Consider the following 20,046-nt stretch of genomic DNA (forward strand, 5'->3'; position numbering starts at 1 on the left):
TTTTTGGGGGGGGGGGGGGGGGGGTTTGGTGATCCTTCTTTCCTTTTTTATATGCCACGTTCTCTCTTTAATTGCGTGCATTTAACTGTAATTAAATGAAACTAACAGGTTATTTGAATAATATTATATTATATATTTATTATGTATATATATTAAATTAATATTATATCATATTATGAAAATAATATCTAATGTAGATTACATATCTGTTCACAATGTATTTGGTTATAATTTTTTAGGTAATATGTTATTGTTTAACTTATATAACACATTCATTTAACTTCAATTAAGTGCACGCAATTATCTTTCTTACAGAAATAAATGAATGTGGCAGATTTTAACCGAACACATGAATTTTTCTAAACGAACTTTTCTATTCTTGGGAAAAGAACTGAAAAAATCGACGAAAAATTGAAGAAAAAACACCTGATTGTTCCGAACCTTCAAAACTATACAAAATTGGTTCCCGGTGTATGATTTCTTTACTCTCCAATTCCCTGCTCTCGGCGTACGTGCCGCCTCGTCATCATCGCCGTGGTTGAATCTCCCGGCTGTAATCCGCGAGCAGCGGACTTCTCTATCGCGTTATACCCAGAATACCATTAAGTCCCGGAGATTTTCCTCCGAATCCGGGTGTTAGGGCACTTAGAGACGCGCCGATATGGCATTCCGATGATTCATGATTCGCGGTCGAACCGGTCTTTCGAACGGCGATCGCGGCGGGCCACCGTTGCGAGACCCACCCGGGCATCCGCCTAATGCTCGGCTCGTGTTATTCACTTCCCTCTCGAGCGGTACAAATTCCTCTTTCCAGAGCAAGGAGAGCCGAGGGAGCCTTTTATTATCGGCGTGACGTGCCGCAACGGCGGCCAGCGGCGGCTAGAGTACTCGGTGAGTCACTCTCAGTGACTGGCTCGTTGTAATTCATTGCGACGATTGAACCCCCACCTCTCGCGCGTACGCTGTGCAGCGGCTTTCACACCGAAAATTGCGAAGTCCGGTTTGTACCTCGCTCCTTTCTTACTAGCGGTTAGCGGGCTCGTGATTACGAGGAAGCGTCACAAAATGACAGAAAACATATGTACACAGTAAGAAAGATAAATTTTTAAAAGATAAAGGTTGAAGCACGAAGACTCCTATATATGAAAGTGAACACATATTAAATATTAGGTCAGTAAGAAACTTCAGTTCCATTTTTACTTCCATTTTTTACCTTCGCGATGGCAGACAAGCTACTTTGTATACTGAGAAAAGTTGTTTTGTATTTGTGACTATAATTTTATAATGAAATAATTTTAATCAGTAAGATAATTTAGTGAGATTAACCATTTTCTTTTCTTAGTATATGAAGGTGGTGCATTAATTTTGCCAGAATATTAACACATTGTTGACCGGTTAACTCGTGTCTTCCTGCTCAAACGTTGCTGACCGGCCACGAGTAAACTATAGACAACGATGGCGAATTTATTTCTATGGAATGTCATAAAGTTAAATTTAATTATAAAATTGCACCAAACTTATCAACTTGCCTGATACGTTTTTTTATGTTTCATTCTTGTAGCTCATTATATATGTGATTAGATTGTAATTAAATGACATTGGTGATTGTAATTTATGTGTACCCGTTACATATCGAGAGCATCTGATCACGTCATATCTTAACAGCATGTAATTGAAATCCTGCAATTAAGTGCAATTAAGTTATCGCTAAAATTTCGGCATTAATATGCAAGTAGCAGATCTATTTTGTAGATAACTTAGAGAATTATACGAAGGTCGAGATCTCGATTTGCAACATTATCGATCTTACGTTTTGCGCGTGAGTTATTAAGCGCGATCGTGACATATGGCTGTAACTATGCCACGTTACACAATTCTTATTCCGTTCGTCGACTGTAATCTGCCAATTACGCGAGATTTCTCAATACGTCTTTTCCGCTTTATACATTATCATGCAGCCGTATAGATAACGAGATTAATACACTGTCGCTGGCAGCAGCGACGGTACCAAATCGTACAGATTCGTAGAAATTCTAATGCATACTCGTGTGCAACGTGATGTAACATTCGATATTCCGAGTACAGAGAACATGTTTTTACGTTATTTCTTCAGAGCAAACAAATAATATTCAGTTGGAACACAATGATTCAATGATACATTACGCGTTCAGAACAATAAATACACTACAACAAAATATTTTCTGTGCGCTTGTCACAATAAATTATCTTTGACATTCCGTGTTAAGTAGATAATTATCGTTGAGAATGTTCCGATAATTTATACTTGACGATTTGAAGTATCGTCACTAACTACGGAAATTTTCCAAATTTTCGCAGGAACTAAAACATTGTATGAGTTTCAAAATATCGTTTTTTCTATTCAGTATTTTCTTCTCTCAATTCATGAAAATTATTCTTGAATAACAAGAATATATTTTTACTGAATTTTTAGAATAACAAGAATATATTTTTAGTCCGCATGTAGAATTTCTTCAAATAAATAAGTTTTATTTTCATATGAAATTATATATTCTTACTTATATATATATATGAGAATATGAGTCTTAAATTGATATTAATTTTTTTTCCGTGTAGGATTTCAATCAGTCGAATCTTTATTACTTCCTGCCTACGATTAGATAGAGAGAGAGAGAGAGAGAGAGAGATTATCTTTATCTAACTATAAATTTTATTTCTAGTTAGCTATATATATATATTTTTTTTTATTTATTATTATTTATTTATCTATATATCTTTTTCCAGAGCAAATAAATGTAAGCAATATCCTGACTAGTTCTTCAGCTCAAGCTTACGTCTTATGTTTATTGTTATAACAACGTACGTGCGAAAATCTTTATCGCGACACGCGCTTGTACCGGCGGTGTGAACGCCTGTTCAACGCATATAGCTCTGCTCTCGGCATTTCGATCCGTCCATCCGAGAGTGGCACGCTCGCTCCGTTCCCATCTCTCGCCGCAGTATCTACCTGTTGCTCGAGCGGCGAAGACTGTGTGCGCTCTATCTACCTGCGGAGACTTCTCCGCTCGTGACCTCGTGCATTCTTTCTACGTTTCTTTTTTCGCGCAGTGTACTATCGCGCACGTGGCAGCATCGTCGGGAATCACCGTCATTAGAGCTCGATACTCGCGATCACGACAAACGGAGATAAGAGATAGCAGCTGCAATTCATTATCTCTCTTACCGCGCAGCCGGGCGAGGCCGTCGGTACGAGTACCTGTATCGCACGTCACGCGTGATCCGATAATAGTATTCTTGACCTCCCTCGTAGAGTGCTTTCGATACATATATATATATATATGGATTATATCCACGTCGTCTTCGATTCGTCGTCAGCGGCTCGAAACACTCGGAGGTATTTCGTCGCGATAGTCCGCTCGTAACGGCCGCAATTAGTTCATCTTCTGTTGAATTTACGTCACGTGGGTGATTGGAAACCGCGCGATGCGATGCTGTTGCGTTTCATGAGGCGAAGTGGAAGCAACGGACGTTGGTCCGCAACATTGCTACCATGTCACGTGGCCGTGACACCGTAATCGTTGCGAAGAAACGGATTTCCTCGGACAGCGACGTGATTCCGCGTGCTCTCATTGGAGCGCGACGCGATAATTGGCGGAAATTCACCTGGTCGAGGTGATACGCGGGCGTTTCGAGAGCGGCTGTGTGTGCCCGCAAGAGTGATCAGCGGACTGAAGAACGAGCGGATTGTTCTCCATGATATACCGGGTGGCGGGGTGATAAACTCGGGAAGATCGACGACGTGATTTCGTCCGAGGGTGAGAGTGGAAACACGTAAGTCATTGTCCCCCGCACGCGTATCTCGTTCGTTGCTGGGATATCTAAACGATCGTTTAGAGTCCGAGGTTAAACACCGAGACTCGCGTAATTTTCCATGAGCGAATGCGTAATTATTAGGGCGACTTGGAAGATGAAGATTTTGGTGCAACCGGTTAATGTATTGTGTAATATTTGCCAGATTTCGATTGTTACGATTTCTCGTGATTGGATTTTCCAGAATAGTCTTGCAAATTGTGACTTCGAGAGAAATTGTGTAGAAACTTCCTTGATGAAATTTTCGGAGAAAAAAATACGCTAAGCTTTAAGATAAATTTCGCATTTGCTGGAACAAAGTTCACTGGTCTTTGTAATCTTTCCAATCGTCTGGATATGATATGATGTGTCAAGTTATTGAAATGGCAGATTAATCAAAGTGATCGAATAATCAATAGCCACTTTGTATATTCATATCTAGTCGATTAGAAAGATTAGTGAGTTTTGGTCTGGTAAACTATATTTAATTTGCACATATTAATGTTTGCACAAGTTTAAGTTTTGTTGAAACTTAGTGTAAATATACGTATTGCAACACCGTTGTTCGACGGAATGTATGTTTCCCTTATCAGTTATTTTTCCACTCTCTAATTGTTTAATCTTTCATAGTATTGAATGGTCTTAAATCAAGATCGTTTGATTTCTTGTTAAGAGAGAAATGATTGAATCAACATTCCGCTCTCTATTCTTTTTTTATTCGATATCATTTTTCTCGTCAGGTTTAAACTACCATTAAAACGAAAGAATTTGAAAAACGCACTTGAAAAAAAGTACGATTCATGTTTCATTTGGGATAATATAAGGGGAGTCAGCGTGTTTCTCCATTTTGTTGGCGGAGTTTGCTCAGATGCCGAAATAAGTTGGGGTATCTTTTGTATATTTCCACAGCTGCATTATATCGTACGCTGATCAGAAATCACTTGTCGAAGATAGACTGTTCGATATATCTGACAGATAATTATCGATCATGGGCGATTACATAAATATTTGCCAAGTCTGCTTCGCTAAATGTAGCTCTGTATATTTTACATTCTTTCGAGTTTTCTAATTCTGAAATCGGTTTCTAGACGAGAAAGAGAGAGAGAGAGAAAAAGGGAGAGAGGGAGAACAATCTTATTTTCATTTTCTAAAATATAAATAAGTAAAACACGAGTAAAAAACTCATTTAGGAATATCTATAGACAGTGTCCTATAACTTTTAGTTGAAGATAATATTATCGTTACATGTTTACCTTTTAACTTTCAACCATATCTTGCGGCAGTTTTCAAATGCTGTTAACTTGTAAAGCATCCATTAGTTAAAATAAGTGATAAAAAATGAACGTGGAACGTCGAAACGTTAAACTTCGATATTAATACTAAGAAATAACCATTGGCGATTATTTGTTAAAATAATAAATAATCGTTCCAAACTTTTTTCACTTTTTTGTTCATTAATTCGCACATTTTCGCTAGGAAAAAAATTTCAAACTAATAAAAGAAATTCTTTAAAAAAATATATGCATAACCTATTTTTTAGAATACGATCTTTATTTATTTGTAGACGTTATTTGTTTATTAATTTCATTAGGAAAGCGAAAAGAAAAACTATATACACACATATACATTTGCCTTTATCTTCTTATCGTTAGATTAACTAAGTCAATTTTCTAACGACGTTAGACGAACGATGATAAGAAGATAATGCAGAAAATACATAGCTCTATACAATACTCAAGATAACTAATGAAGATGTTGCGATATCGTTAACGCAGCTAACAGAGTTCGAGCGTGATGACATTTCTCAATTGAGTCGCCGAGCGAATATTCCAATTTCTGGTCGCGATCATCGATTTAACTGAATCTCTCCGCCCTTATCTGTAGAATGTGACAATTGCACGTGAGTTCTGATTCGCGCATTATCTTCGATCAAATATTAGCGAGACACAACGCTGTTTGCGTTGTCTCACTCGCTGCACTTGATTATCTCTCGGTGCGGCGCGACGTCGCGAGTTTCGCGCTATCGACCGGCCGTCGCCGTGAATACACGCAACAACGACGAGGCTGTCGAAACGCAGGAAATTTTAGTATCTATAATCGATGAAATATTTATGGTTTTCGCAACCCGGAGAAATGCTCGATTTGTATTCCTGGTTAGTACCGTGTCCTTCGTACATTTGTTTTCAACATTCCATGAACATTTCAGCTCGCTTTCTCAAGGAGACAGTCTGAAACAAAAGTGAATCGAGCAATCATTTCTATCATTTCGCATTCTCATCGCTCCGATATATTTTTTTTTCACAATGAAATATATTAAAAATCTTTTTTGTAAAACTATATTTCTATAATTATTATCTACACTGACTCGACGCGAAATTGACTGACTTTCATCGGAACTTGATCAATCTAATCGACGATTTAAAACTACTGTCAGTCGAGCGTTACTTTCTCTATTTTTCTGACGCGAATTTCTTAATTTTTCGATTATTATTTGAACAGCAAATTACAGAACTGGAGATTAGAGTTAGCAATTCTTATTATTATTCATCGATTAGTTTCACTTGAATTTCGTGAGAATCGTTCTAAATCGCAGAAGGTCAATGCTATTACCTCGCCGGTGCGAAGCGGGGTGAGTTACCCGTCCCCCTCGAAGTGCGCCGTGGTGTTGGCGCATTTCCGGGTGCATCTCCGGGAACAGATAAGAGACACAAAAGGAGGCGCTCTGGAATTCCGCAGCACAACGGGTTGTGGCGCGACACACGAGTCTCGCGCTTCTCTTCGTCGTCGTCGCGACTACGTGAGGCGCATAACGCGCTCCTCGCCTTTTCTGGCTGCAGCGATTTTCCAACAGAATCGCGACTTACGTGATCGGTTTCCGGAACGAGAAGAGGAATCCGCTCGAGTGTCGGCGGCCGTGCGATCGCCCGTCTTCTTTTCCCATGCTTTCCCGAACCTTGGATGTCAGCCAGTTAACGGTAGTGTCGCTTATTAGTCTCACACGCGACGCGCGTGTTGTGGCATTTAAGTGAAAATCCCCCGCTGACACCCGAATGAAAGAACTCTGTCTGTTTGCTTTCTTCCAATGCGCGCGAAAGAAAGTTCGATAACGCCGAGCTTGCAGTATCGTCGTCGGAAAATCCCGTCGGTTTGCGATACTCGAGTGAAGCTCGTATTGACAGTCGTTCGTTGAAACTTCGTCTCACGTTTAGATCTTAATTTAAATTCGTATTGATTGTCGTTAATTGAAACTTGTCCTACGTGAAATGTTTAGATCTCAGTTTAAGTCTGTATCGACAGTCATTGTTTGAAACTTGCCTCGCGTAAGATGTTTAGATTTTAATTTAGGTTTGTTAATGACAGCCGTTAATTGAAATGTCGTACGCGTAAGATGTGCAGATTTCATTTTAAATCCATATTGACAGTTGTTGTTTGAAACTTGTCTCACGTAAGATGGTCAGATTAGGTCCATATTCACAGTCGTTGCTAGGAACGTTGTCTCACGTGAAATACCGTGTGATCTTAGTTTACGTCTATATTGACAGCTGTTAATTGAAAATTGTATCACGTGAGACGTCCAAGTTTAAGTTCGTATTGACAGTCGTTAATTGAAAATGTGTCTCATGTGAAATACTCATTTAAATTTCGAATCAGATTTGCGAGTTCTTCAAATGAATTATATGCCGTTATATATTTATCATCGTGATTCAACTGAAAACCTCGCACTTAATTCTGAACTCAGACCTGAATGCCCTACATGAGATAAATTTCAAGTGCCGACTGCAAATACTAAGACTCCTAATTAGACACAAGCAGATATCCGCGTAGATACTCGGAAAATAGTCTATAGTAGATAAGTTGCAGAATTACGATGTTATCAACTGTTGATCCGATTTTCGCACGTACGCAACGCAACATATCGCACTTTGTCATACGTTTTAATTGCATTCGCCTCGACCAAATCTTCTTTATCTTCTTTATCTTCAAGCCAATTGCTGGTTTATCAACGGTATTATCTTAAACCGTCCTCTTCGCGGATGGTCTACTCGAAGAGGCACAGGAAATCGTTACAGCCGATTGACCAGGAACATCGTTGTCATCGTCGGTGCAATTGACCTTAATTCGTCGCGAAATATCATGCGTATCGTCGAGTCGAAGAAATTATCGACTTCGCCGAGTTGTCCTCTCCCGGATAGAGAGATGCGTCCCGGTCTCTCTCTCTCTCTCATCCGCGATGCAGATTTATGCGACGCGTTCGTTGTCGTCGACGGTGCGCGAATGCAAGCACGTCCACGCCTATGTGGAATCATGATTCATAGGAACGTGTCGGCATGCAGGCGTGCCCGAGGCGCCGAAAGCACTTGAAAATTTTCAGTGATCGCTGTTCTCCGTCTCTGAATGCTGTTTCTTTCCTTGCATCTTGGACGTTCTTTTTCTCTCCCTCTTTCTCTCTTTTTCCTGGCTTCTTGCACTTTTAGCACGTGTGCCGTTACATTCCATATTTCAAACGTCTCGTTGTATCGGAAATCGAGCCGTGAGATCGAGAACGCCGCAAGGCACATTCGCTTCCGAGCTGTGAACGATCAGGGATGAAGTGTTTTGTCAGCTTTTGAAAATATTTAGGAAATATTTGTTCAGACCGAAATCGTAAGTTACTTTCAACAGCTAACTTCACTGAAAAATGAGTTGAGTCCACCTGTGAATCAAACACGGTTTCGATTGAAGGAAACCAAATTTCTCATGAACCAAATTTGGTTCTTTTAACCAGAAATTTTATTTTTTTCCACCAAAACGCATTTGGTTGTTCATTGTCAGGTAGATCCAACCATAATTCTTCAATATACTAATGTTAGTTCTTATTGGTCCAGTTTTTTTCATGATCATACATCAGAGTGCCTCATTTAATCACTGACTTTATTTATTATCGATAATGAAATCAGAGAGAAGCGATTAATCCCGCAAAAATGCCCGCCGAATTCAAAGTCGCGTCCAAATTCGTTCACCTGTACGATCGAGTCACTCTGTTGAGGGCGTCCGTTGCCGAAGAGACCGTCTTTCTCAATGAGTCTAACGTGTCAATGAACGCGATACGCATAAAAGCATCGTGTACGGCATCGGCGCGATGCGCCGTGTTCTGTCAATGAACGAGGGCTCTTTCCTTCGCGTTCTTCTCCTCTGCCTCCTCGCGCAGTCACTATTTTCGTAGCCCTCGTGTGAGGTGCCAGCCGCAAGATCGGTTTTATGGCAGCACCCGGGGGCTTTTCAAGCTCAGCTCGATGCTGTCTACGAGACGCGATTAAGAATTCGCGAGAGCGTGTGTGCGATATCGTCAATCGCCGGGACGACCGATTTAACCGACAATTTAATTCAACTCTTTTTATTAGCGCGCGTAACCGTTGTTAAAGTTTTACGTAAGGCCGTCATTGACTCGATGAAGGACGCTGAACTTTTACGTTGAACGCGGTTTTACGGTTATCTTCCGGATAATGAAAATCATACGATAGAAATTTATCGTTCTTCTTATTTTTTTTTACTATTCTTTCACAACTATACGAGTTGCACAGACTGACGAGAAATCGTTCAAAACTGTTATGAGTTTTACATCGCTGAACAAAATTCCGAGAGATCTTGATATCTTCTTTACAAGAGAGACAAACGAGAGATTTGTATCCGTTTTTATTGGCATCTATTTCCGACATAACGACTTTGACACAATTTGTATTTTCGGTGAAGCTCTCTGGAGGCATTCGACTGCGACCCTGCGGCGCGATACGTTTTAAGAGCGAAAACTAACGAGTCGAGCCCTCGAAAACGTGAAATCTCGTAAACATGATATAACTAGAGGATCAAAGGTTCTGATTGTGAACCGTTAAATCACTTTACACCGGAAGGACGCAAATAAAATACCGCTATTTTCGCCGTGAAAAGTTCGTGCGGTGTCAACATATTTATGCGTCTAATATGTCGCGCACATGTTGCCTAAACTGAAAAGCTCTATGGCCTTTTTCGTAATGATAGTTACAAATAGGCCGTTTCACATTTTCAAACTTTATTATCGCAGTCGGTTACGCTACTTTATTTCATTTTATTACAATTAATTCATCGTTTGTCATTAATTAATATTACTATACTTTCTAAATTTCCTCGAGTGTGAAAAATTTCACTCGAAAAGTAGAATGACGGTCGAGTCGCTCAAGTTCGAACAACTTTTCACTCATGCAGAGTGAATTCTCCACTCTGAATCGTCGTGTGAATATTTTCATTCGAAACTGAAGAGCGAATCTAGTGTACTCTACCGTCTCACAAAAACAAATCGACTGAAACGCCCGAATTAAGAATCCACTCTGAGTTTGAGTTAGACACTCGCTCTTGTGATTCCGAGCGGCAGTGTTTTCACTACCGCATCGAGCGAATTTTTACTCGTTTCGAGCGAAAGAGATTTTACTCCGAGAAATTTAGAGCTTTAGAAATGAATAACCACGTTGTTAAATCCATCTTTGCGCCTCGGCATGAGAGAATTGAACGATCAGACGACATAGATCTTTTGCAATTTTGCCGCTAAATGTTCGAATGTAATTGGCCGAAAAAGTAACAAATAATTGAAGACACGTATCTGCAGTTCGTAAAATTAGCGAAGCACGGCGACGTGCACATAACCGAGTGGTGACCGTCTTAGACGACGAGAAGGAAGGAGGAGGAGCAGGAGGCGGCTGGATCTCTCGCGGAGAGACGAAAGTCCCGTCCTATTATTAGAGAAGGTTCCAGCCAAGTGCACATCGCAGGCAAGGGGTTAGAACGGCGGCGCAGTCGAGACCGCCGCGGCCGAGATAATATTGCGACGGTAGATCCGAGCGAAAGGTTGTATGTTCCAGTTCGATCATTCGCCGATCGTGATATCCCCGATACGGAAAATCGGCCGACAATGCGCATCGATGCGCGGAATGCGCGAGTGTCATGTCGAGTTACAAGTCGTTGACACGTATCCTTCTTTCGTCGGATTTGCCCCTCCGCGGATCGAATTGAAGAATCGGATGCCGTAATTCCGGCTATCTTGTATCATAAGTGAGTACTTGGGGTGCGCAATGTACCAACGGAGTATGCGATAGCATATCGTTATCGCACTGACAGAAAAAATGATTAATCGCACTAAAAGTACGGTCATATCCGGCGTGAGTCACACTCCTTCGTTCTAATGAGCTGTAGAAATATCGTAAAATCGCCACTATCGTTACAGTGGTATTTGCTATATAAAAGTAAGAGGAAAAAGCAATCGTCAATGATAAAAATGAGAGAAAAAAAGTAATTGATCTCACAAAAATTGCAGTCACTTCTGGCAGAATCGTGCATTTTTGTTTTAAGAAAAATAGAAACATGCATGAAATGTAATCCCGCCGCTGTCGCTGCAGTGGCTATAAAAATAAAAAGAAAAAATCATTATTAGCGACAAAGATGAAAGAAAAAATTATCAATCTCACTAAAATTGCAGTCATTTCTGAAGCGAACCATATTTGTTTAAAAAATATACAAATATTTGCAAAATGTTATCGCCACTATCGCTGCAGTGGTACTTGCTCCATTAACATAAGAAGAAGAATAATAATAATAAAAATCGGGGAAAAAAGTAATCTCAATAAACTCGCAGCCACTTTTGACGGAAACATATTTGTTTGTTCTGAGAAAAATATAGAAATATGCATGAAAACTTTTTCTCTCAGTGCGAGATAGAGGAGAATCGAGGACATTCCTATCATAGATCCGGATGGAGGAGCTCTCCGGAGTAAATTTGCCTTTTCCTTTCTTCTTTTTTTCGCTCGGGTCTCAAGAATCTCGGTTCGGGTCGAACGGCATTTTGTATCGCATGGAAGAGAATTCCGCGGGTGACCATAGAGAAATCAATCGGTGCACCGCGGGTATGCGGCGCACGAATGCGCGCGCGCTACTACGGACGTAGTACGGAGGACGTTGATTTCACGTCTGCCGCCGAGGAAATTGGAAACCATCGTCTCGCTCGTTTGTTTGTACAATCGGCTTCCACGTATGCGCCATACGTACACGAGAGCGAAGTGCCGAGATGTATCCGCGCCACGGCGATCGGTCGACCCGGTTTCTGCACAGGGTGTCTTGAACTTGTCGTCTTTCCCGTCAACCCTTCATCAGACGCGACCAAACCTTCTCTAATGAATGATGAATCAAAAGATATCTAATTTATATCGCATCTTAACCCTCTGTTAGTGGCAATAAATATGAGTTAGTCCAATAGATACCATCCTAATATTTGTCAATTTGTTCTTCACTGTTTCTTATGTACTTCAATGCTTGGTTTATTAGCCAAGTGCTGATGAAAGAAAATTTGTTTCAAGAAGCAGACATAAATAATGGGAAAATTAATGTATCCGTGAGATACATTGCTATCATTCATGGGTGAAAAATATAGTGATTAACGGAGAGTTAATTTCTCCATTTGAAATCCACTGATAACTATGTCGTCGAAATGAAGGTCAAACATTTTGGAATATGATATACAAAATGAGATAATAATTATCACACGAAAAAAGTCAATTCCTGCAACTGAACAGGGACTAAATAAGAAGTTGCAGACAAAAAATAAAAATTTTCGTCGGTGACGAGAAATGATATCTTTGTTACCGAGAATGAGAACATTAGTGCGAACATTCAGCCGCATTAAAGCTCGGTTGAGATAACTGAAAACAATTGAATAAGTTAACTAACTTCCTACAATTAAGTAACTTCCTACAGGAATCCGTTCCTACAACTGTTTAATTATTTTTTATGCTCATTCATTTATTTGATGCTCAAGCAATGGGAAATTCAGTAAATTAATGTAGTTGTTTTTTCTCTCATATACGACCTTAAATACTTTCGAAATAAAAGAGTAAAAGAGAAATTTAATCAACAGAAATTATGTTAGTACCAATGGTAATCACTTTGTACATTTTCTGTAAATGTAAACTTTTTCCATCTTTATCCAGTCGTTGATAAAATACTTTTATTTTTCAGAGGTATTCGGGATAATAATAATGATTGATCCTATGTAACCGAATATCGCAAAAATTTACTCTCATGTTTGACCAAATTAAATTTCTTTCGGGGAATGGACTATAAATCTGAAATTCGATTCATCTAAACTAACCGGGGTCTGAATTTCAATTGAGAGATGTCTGACGTTAAAAAGAAAAGAAAGAGAGAAGAGGATGAAACAGGGACACCCAGTACATGCGGTTATCGTACGGAAAACACGCGTGGACCTATACACGTGTGTACATTTGTGTAATTACACGTTGGGGCTTGTGTGTGTGTGTATGCGAGTAATCGGATCGGCACAGACCGCCCGCCAATCTTTTAGCGCCGATAAACGGGGAGCGAGTTAATTGAAGGCGATCGCATTAACGATAAAAGCCGACGGCAGCAGCGAGATGACCCTTTTGCTCCGCTTATACGGGCGATTTTTTCGCAATTCATGAAATATCGCGGATATATGTCAATAGGTGCGTGCGCGCCGTTGCTCCCGTGTAAATTTAATAGCGCGAAAGATCCAGATGAATCGGCCGCGATATAAAGGCGAACGCTTGCGGTTATTAATTTCATTGGCTGCTTCGCTGCCCAGTACATCACGTTTCGCGAGGTTTACGTATCGTGCGTTCAGCAACGCGGCTGCTCATCGATCGATTCACGTGACCGCTTGTTTTTGGGCAAAAATTTGCACCGTTCTGTAATTACGGGGTCGCGCAGCGTTGAAAAAAGAGAGAACGTCGGGAGACTCTCGGAGATGCAGAAGATAATAAATCGCTCTTTAATTAATTTCGAGCGCGGACTCCGCTTTGGTGGAACGTGTTTCGAGGTTCTGGTGTTCGATTTTAAGAAATTTATATTGTGAGAAAAATGTCTGGCTAAATTTCCGCAAAAAGAAATAGATACACGGACAAAAAATTAGTATCAATTCAAGACTTATATTTTCATATATAAGCAGGAATATAATCTTACGTGAAGGTAAAACTTGCTTATACGAAGAAATTCTATATAGATTCACTGAAAATATATTCTTGTATTATTCAAGAATAAGTTTTATGAATTGAGCAGAAAAATATTGGATAGAAAAAACGATATCTTCAAGCTAAGAATTAATCAGTTTGAAGATATCTTTCCTTCTATCTAATACTTTTTCTTCTTAGTTCATGAAAATTATTCTTGAATAATAAGAATATATATGATATTTATTATTTACTATATAAGAATATGAATCTTGAATTGATACTAAATTTTTTTTCACGTAGAGAGGAAGAAAGAGAGAGAGAGAGAGAGAGAGACAGGTATATTTGTAAAAAAAAAGATTCCTTAGACTTTAACGCGGATTTTGCAAAATATATTTTACGAGACGCAAAAGCGTGCTCAAATGTTGTGATCGTTACAACTTATATACGACTAATTATACGTATCAAATTGCGCGAGATAATTTCTTTGGCAATATATCATGCGCTGTGGAGTAAGAAAAATGAATTTTCATTACGTTGTCATGACAATGCGGCGATGTGCGTCCTCATTTATTAATTATCGTCATTACCGCTTCGATGAATCAAGCCGAGTGCCAAGAAAGGCTCGTAATTTCAAGACGCCGTTCTCAGAATCTCTAATATGCCCGGGAATGATTGATCATTACACGAAAGAAAGCGTTGACAGCATTTTCGCGCGAACGAAGCCATTCTCCGTCTCGCGTGGATTGGAGGTTATTATTAATGTTAATAAGAGCGAGACTCAACGTGTATGTGTTTCTTCAACCGGCGTTCTTACATCTGAATTCCACTTGCCAATCCTCATCACTCACATCGCGATTTTAGGTACAGTTATTCCGCAAGAGAAGAGAGAAAGACTTTAATTTAAGATTCAACTCATCGAATGTGGTGTTATATTTACAATTCTCCTTCGACCCTTAATTTAATACAATGGCGGACAAAGAATATAATTTACTATCTTCTGAACCTCCTTCAACTGGTCGAGATTTTTTCTTTCGCTGTTAAACGATCCCGCAATTATTCTCCGACAGGAATTGCTCGCAAAGAGAAGCAGCTGTGCTGGCAAATTTATCCCCGTTCCCTCCCTCCAAGAAAAAAACACGAAGGCACCGACGCATTAAACCACGTCGTTTGATGAACTATCTAACGATATCTTCGGGATTTCTCGTTTCCAGGCACTACAACCGATCTGGTGCCGCAACTGCTGGGTATGTTCGACGAGCTGGCGCGTCGACGCGATGGCTATAGCGGCGAGCACGGAGTCTTGACGTCGTCCTGCGGGATCCCGACGGCCTTGCAGAAACGCCTGAGCCTGGTACCGGCCGCTCATCGGGGCTCCATATTCGGTCAACTGTGCACCAACGGCGACCTGGCTAAGTCCGCGCATCAAGGAGATCCGAGGAACAACGGAAAAGAGGAGCACACAGACGCCACCGGCAACACCATGCTGGAGACGGTCGTTGCGGAGTCCGTGACGTCGCTGGAGGATGAACGTAACGGGGGATCCACCGAGGAAAAGCAGTCCTATAGGCGAGAGAGCAGCAGTCTCACCCCGCTTAGGTATTATCCAACGTCGATCTGCTCCTCGCGATCCGCCGGTGTGCGCCAAACGCTAGGGTCACCGAGAGACCGTTATAGTTCTCTCTCACCCCTCGTGACCTTCCCACGGCGAGCTCTCCTATTCTCGATCTCATTTCGTTTCGAATGCTCCTCGGTCTGATAGCATCTTTCGCTGTGCCGCTCGGTATTGTAAGTCGCTCGTGATATGAATCATGGTTCTTTTCGTGGAGAGTTATGTTAATTCGAATTTGGAAGATCAGAGGGGAAAATCGAGATGAAAAGATTCATGAGAGGAACTTGATTCGAGGGTTGATTGATTGGCCGACTGATTGATTTGATATCGTCTTTGATTCTGCTAGATACAACAGGCGCTGCAGAAACGGCGGTAGACCGCTCTCTGGAAGCTCCATCGCGTCCAGCACGTCCTCTAGTAGCTGCAGCAATCAAGGTAACACGTGCACGGTCAATCCCTATTTGGCGTCCGTCGAATCCCTCGCCGATACCTGCGCCAGTTCCCAGGGTAAGTACTCCTCTTGCATTTTGCTGTGCAGAAAATATTTCAGATATATTACTTTTGCATTTGTTCCGGTTGTAGAGGTAATTCGAAGTAGAAGTGATTTGTCTCAATCGTAGACATAATTCGAAGTAGAAATGATTTGCTTCAATTATAGAAATAATTGGCTCACTCCTTCACCGTCGATGACGAGAATTCTCGTTATTTTGAACTTTGCGTTCACTATCGCGAAAATTGTACTTTCTCGTCATTAAATATTTGGTTAAATATCAGAGGCGATTCTATTAGTGAAGCAAAGTGTAACTAAGGATTTCTGGGTGTGCTGAATATAATTTTTGAGCCCGATTTGCAAAATGTTGCCTCAGCCAAAGAGATATAGTTGTCAGGAAAATGAGAATTCGAATTTTCGAATGTTCTCGTCAAAAGATATTTTGTTATATTAAAGTTTACAATTAATTAAATATATTAATATAATAAATGTTTAGATGAAGGGGTTAATGATTTAAATTATTAATTTGACTTGTGTTCTCTAATCATAAAAATAAGTCGAAATAAAAATCGGTTCCAATCGTAGAAATCATTTCTACGAATCGTGGAAAACTTGGAACTCACTCGGAACACACGACTATCGTCAATAAGGAGTCTCATTAATATATTCATGCTCCGTGAAGCGAGATTAAAGTCTTCGACTTTAATTTGTTTTAGGTTCCGCGGATAGCGGAGTCGTGACAGTCTCGGAAGCCAGTTGTCGAATCTTGAACGACGACAATGGTCAGAGAAGGGACAGCGCCGAGGAGGATCCCGCGTGTCACAGGCCGCGCTATTGCGACCTGCACCGCAATCCCGTCGAGATGGTACTCCTGGAGATCGTGGACACGGAGGCGATATACGTCGAGCATCTGCGCCAAGTTATTCAGGTTCGTTTCCGTTGCTATCGCGATGCGTCTATAAGCGATCTGACGATGATGGATAATGTCGAGCTCTCGAGGCTGATTCAGCCGTCGCATCTGTAGAGCGTTACTGGCTTACGTGATTGCACGTGTTAATTTAAAAATATTTCCCGGAGGACTTGTGGAGGGACGTTTTTCCTATGTGATATTTGCAGGGTTATCTCATATTCTGGCGAGACGATCCGTTGTTCGCGCGACAATTGCATCTCGGCGATTTATTTAGCAATATTGAAGATATCTTCAAATTTAATAGGTACGTAGTATACATTGTGTCATTTTGACACAGTAACAAGTAATAATAATATAACTTTATAACACTTATAAAGATATTGATTTATATATGTAGGAGACGTAAACTCCATTACTAAGCTAACCAAAAGACATGGCGACAACTTTAAAGCTAATATTACTGACAAAACTAAATCTAACTTAATTATAGCGAGCATTCGAAAAACGTCGATATAGACAGATACAATTTCTTTTTTATAATTAAATTTTAAATCAATTTAAATTTTTTAAGTAAATTTAAGTAAATTTAATTTAATCACAGTTAACTAAATTTAAATCATTAATTAACTTAATTTAAGTCGTCTATTTTCTATCTTTCTATCGGTTTACGTCATTATTTTTCGGATAGTTCTTCGTGCGGCAAAAAGTCAACGTTGACTCGTTTCAGAGAATTTTTGCGAGAACTCGAGAAATGCGGTTTAGATCCAGTTTACGTTGCGGATACGTTTATTCAGCACATATCAGGATTTAAAGTGTACACCGACTACTGCACCAATTATCCAAAGTAAGGATGTTGTTGACCGACGGCGATCTCGATGCAGGATGTTAATCGAATTTATTTTAGGGCAGTCTCCGTACTGACCGATCTAATGAGCCGGGAAGAAATCGCATCCGCTTTTTGTGAACGACAAGCCGCCCTGGGGCACGCGCTGCCGCTCGGATCGTTTCTTTTGAAGCCTGTCCAAAGGATTCTCAAGTATCACCTGCTTCTGAAGGTAACGAAACACTTTGGTCGTGTGGAAATCGTGTATTATGCTCGTGCAAACGTATACGTCTATGACAGTACCGTGGGCCGGCCGGGCAATGTCATTCTGTGGTTTGCGTTAGGAAGAAAGTATAAAAATGTACATGAAAACATTCGTCCTTCTATAAACCGCAATAAATATTGATTGGTCCAATTTCAATATTGATATGTGCGATATTTTCCGAGTTTTTTTTTGTAAATCAACACTAAATGAAATAAATGTACGAACACGAAATGAATTTTGTAAATTAACGCTAAATTGACGAAAATCGTTCCTGACACTTTCCAAATATGCATAGGAAGTTCAACATTTTCTCCATTTTAGGTAAAACGAATATCAAAATTATTTCTCGAATGAATATTACATCAAAATTTTTTCCTTATCCGCGAAAACTGAAGATTTCGGAAGGTCGATCCCGAAAAGGAATCTTAGAAAGATCAGAGATTACGCCGTGAATCGTACGATAATTTCGAGTCGGGATAACATTGTTGACGGGGAACGTGAACTTTCCCTGACAGAATTTGTCGAAGGAGTACGGTGCCGATTGTGATTCGAGAGAGAACGAGGCTGATGAGGGCAGAAGTGCCATCGAGGCTGCTCTCGCCGCGATGACTGGCATTGCGGAGGACATCAATGCCATGAAGAAGCGGCACGAGCACGCCGTACGCGTTCAGGAGATTCAATCACTTTTGTACGGTTGGTTGGGACCAGACCTAACTACATGCGGCGAATTGATTATGGAGGGCCAATTCAGGATGCGAGGGGCCAAGGTGCCGAGGCACGCCTCCCTTTTCGAACGAATGCTAATGCTCACGAAGAAAAGGGAGGATGGCCTTCTCGTGTATAAAGCTCACATTATGGTACGATCTCTTTCACAACTTTCCGCCTCTCCTTTTGTCATTTTCCGCCGCCTTCTTCAAATTTATTCTCCTGTCAATATGTTTATGTATTGATTTATTTTCGAGTGTACAGGATGAGAGGCAATAACTGTCATCACTTTGAATAGAAATATGAGATCAGGAGGGAAATTCACTTAACAGAAATTGCATCGATGCCAATGGACATCATTTCGAGCAGTTTCTGTAAATGTAAATTTTTTCCGTCTTCATCTACTCGTTAATAAAATATTTATGTTTCTCGAAGACATTTAAGTTGGTAATAGTTATTGCCTCACTCTGTATTTAAATATTTTATTAAGAAGATATTTCTCTTATTTTTTTATTCTACTCTTACATGTGTAATCGTCAGATTTTTCTCAAGTTAATCGCGATTACTTAAATATTTAAATTAAAAATTGTGCGCAAATTTAATTTTTCTTTTCTAGTGTTCAAACTTGATGCTGATCGAAAGTATCCCAGGGGAGCCACTTAGTTTTCACGTAATACCTTTCGACAATCCTCGATTGCAGTATACATTACAAGTAAGAACCATGGAAATACGTCGCAAACTAAAATTCAGAAATCGCAGCCGAGGATGAACGTGCATTCACTTAACAGACTATCGTTCGTCTTTCAGGCGCGCAACTTAGAACAAAAGAGAGAATGGACTTTTCTGATTAAGAGAGTAATATTAGAAAATTACAACGCAGTGATTCCTTCGCACGCGAGACAATTGGTCTTACAACTGGGTCAAACGCAACAGGAAGGTACAAATGGCAAACTTGAAGTTTACTTTACTAAAAATCGACACGAAAGTGACACACGAATCATTTCGCACAGATGACGCCTTGGCGGACAAAAGCTCGGCGAAGAAGTATTCCGCACCTCTGGAATACTTGGAGAAACGTAAGCAGGAGAGGGAGAGACGCAGATCCGAAACCGGTCTCAGGCAGAAGTTCAAGAAGGGCTCCAGAAAATCAGATACCGCGATAGAGGTGAGATCCGTTGAAAATATTAGCGTGTTCATTTTTATGCCCCCCCCTTCCCCCACGTCTCATTAACTATAATGTTATCATGTTTCCATCGATGTACGATCAGAGCTCGCCCGCGTCGTCGCGCAAGAACGACAACGAAAATCGCATCATTAACGACTCCAGGGAGCAAACTTTCAACAGGTCCTCGGATGCGCGAGCATCGAAAGTCAAGGTAAAAATGCTTGATTCTGATTTTCGTCGTTATTACTCGCAATAATTATCG

General features: G+C 40.4%; 2 protein-coding genes across 3 annotated transcripts in view; one reads left to right on the top strand and one right to left on the bottom strand.

The window, feature by feature from the left end:
- Positions 1-20,046, top strand: part of LOC106740808 — a 55,200-nt gene that overhangs the window by 30,158 nt on the left and 4,996 nt on the right. The window contains exons 1-12 of one of the 2 annotated variants that reach the window (XM_014612205.1): positions 3,001-3,810; positions 15,029-15,413; positions 15,773-15,933; positions 16,633-16,844; positions 17,033-17,130; positions 17,554-17,670; positions 17,731-17,881; positions 18,430-18,771; positions 19,236-19,331; positions 19,427-19,556; positions 19,630-19,784; positions 19,888-19,995. In XM_014612205.1, the coding sequence (XP_014467691.1) occupies positions 15,064-15,413; positions 15,773-15,933; positions 16,633-16,844; positions 17,033-17,130; positions 17,554-17,670; positions 17,731-17,881; positions 18,430-18,771; positions 19,236-19,331; positions 19,427-19,556; positions 19,630-19,784; positions 19,888-19,995 (1,920 nt within the window). In that variant the 5' untranslated portion in view covers positions 3,001-3,810; positions 15,029-15,063. Of the gene's footprint in view, positions 1-3,000; positions 3,811-15,028; positions 15,414-15,772; positions 15,934-16,632; positions 16,845-17,032; positions 17,131-17,553; positions 17,671-17,730; positions 17,882-18,429; positions 18,772-19,235; positions 19,332-19,426; positions 19,557-19,629; positions 19,785-19,887; positions 19,996-20,046 lie in introns of those variants that run through there. The other variant, XM_014612204.1, reaches the window with a different exon arrangement.
- LOC106740809 (mitogen-activated protein kinase kinase kinase kinase 5) overlaps positions 15,906-20,046 on the bottom strand; it is a 31,045-nt gene continuing 26,904 nt past the window's right edge. The window contains exon 21 of the transcript XR_001374126.1: positions 15,906-15,956. The gene's annotated coding sequence lies outside the window, so the exon portion shown is untranslated. The remainder of the gene's footprint in view (positions 15,957-20,046) is intronic.

The sequence above is a fragment of the Dinoponera quadriceps genome, unplaced genomic scaffold, assembly GCF_001313825.1.
Source record: "Dinoponera quadriceps isolate SergipeBrazil2010 unplaced genomic scaffold, ASM131382v1 scaffold591, whole genome shotgun sequence".
Classification (NCBI taxonomy): domain Eukaryota; kingdom Metazoa; phylum Arthropoda; class Insecta; order Hymenoptera; family Formicidae; genus Dinoponera; species Dinoponera quadriceps.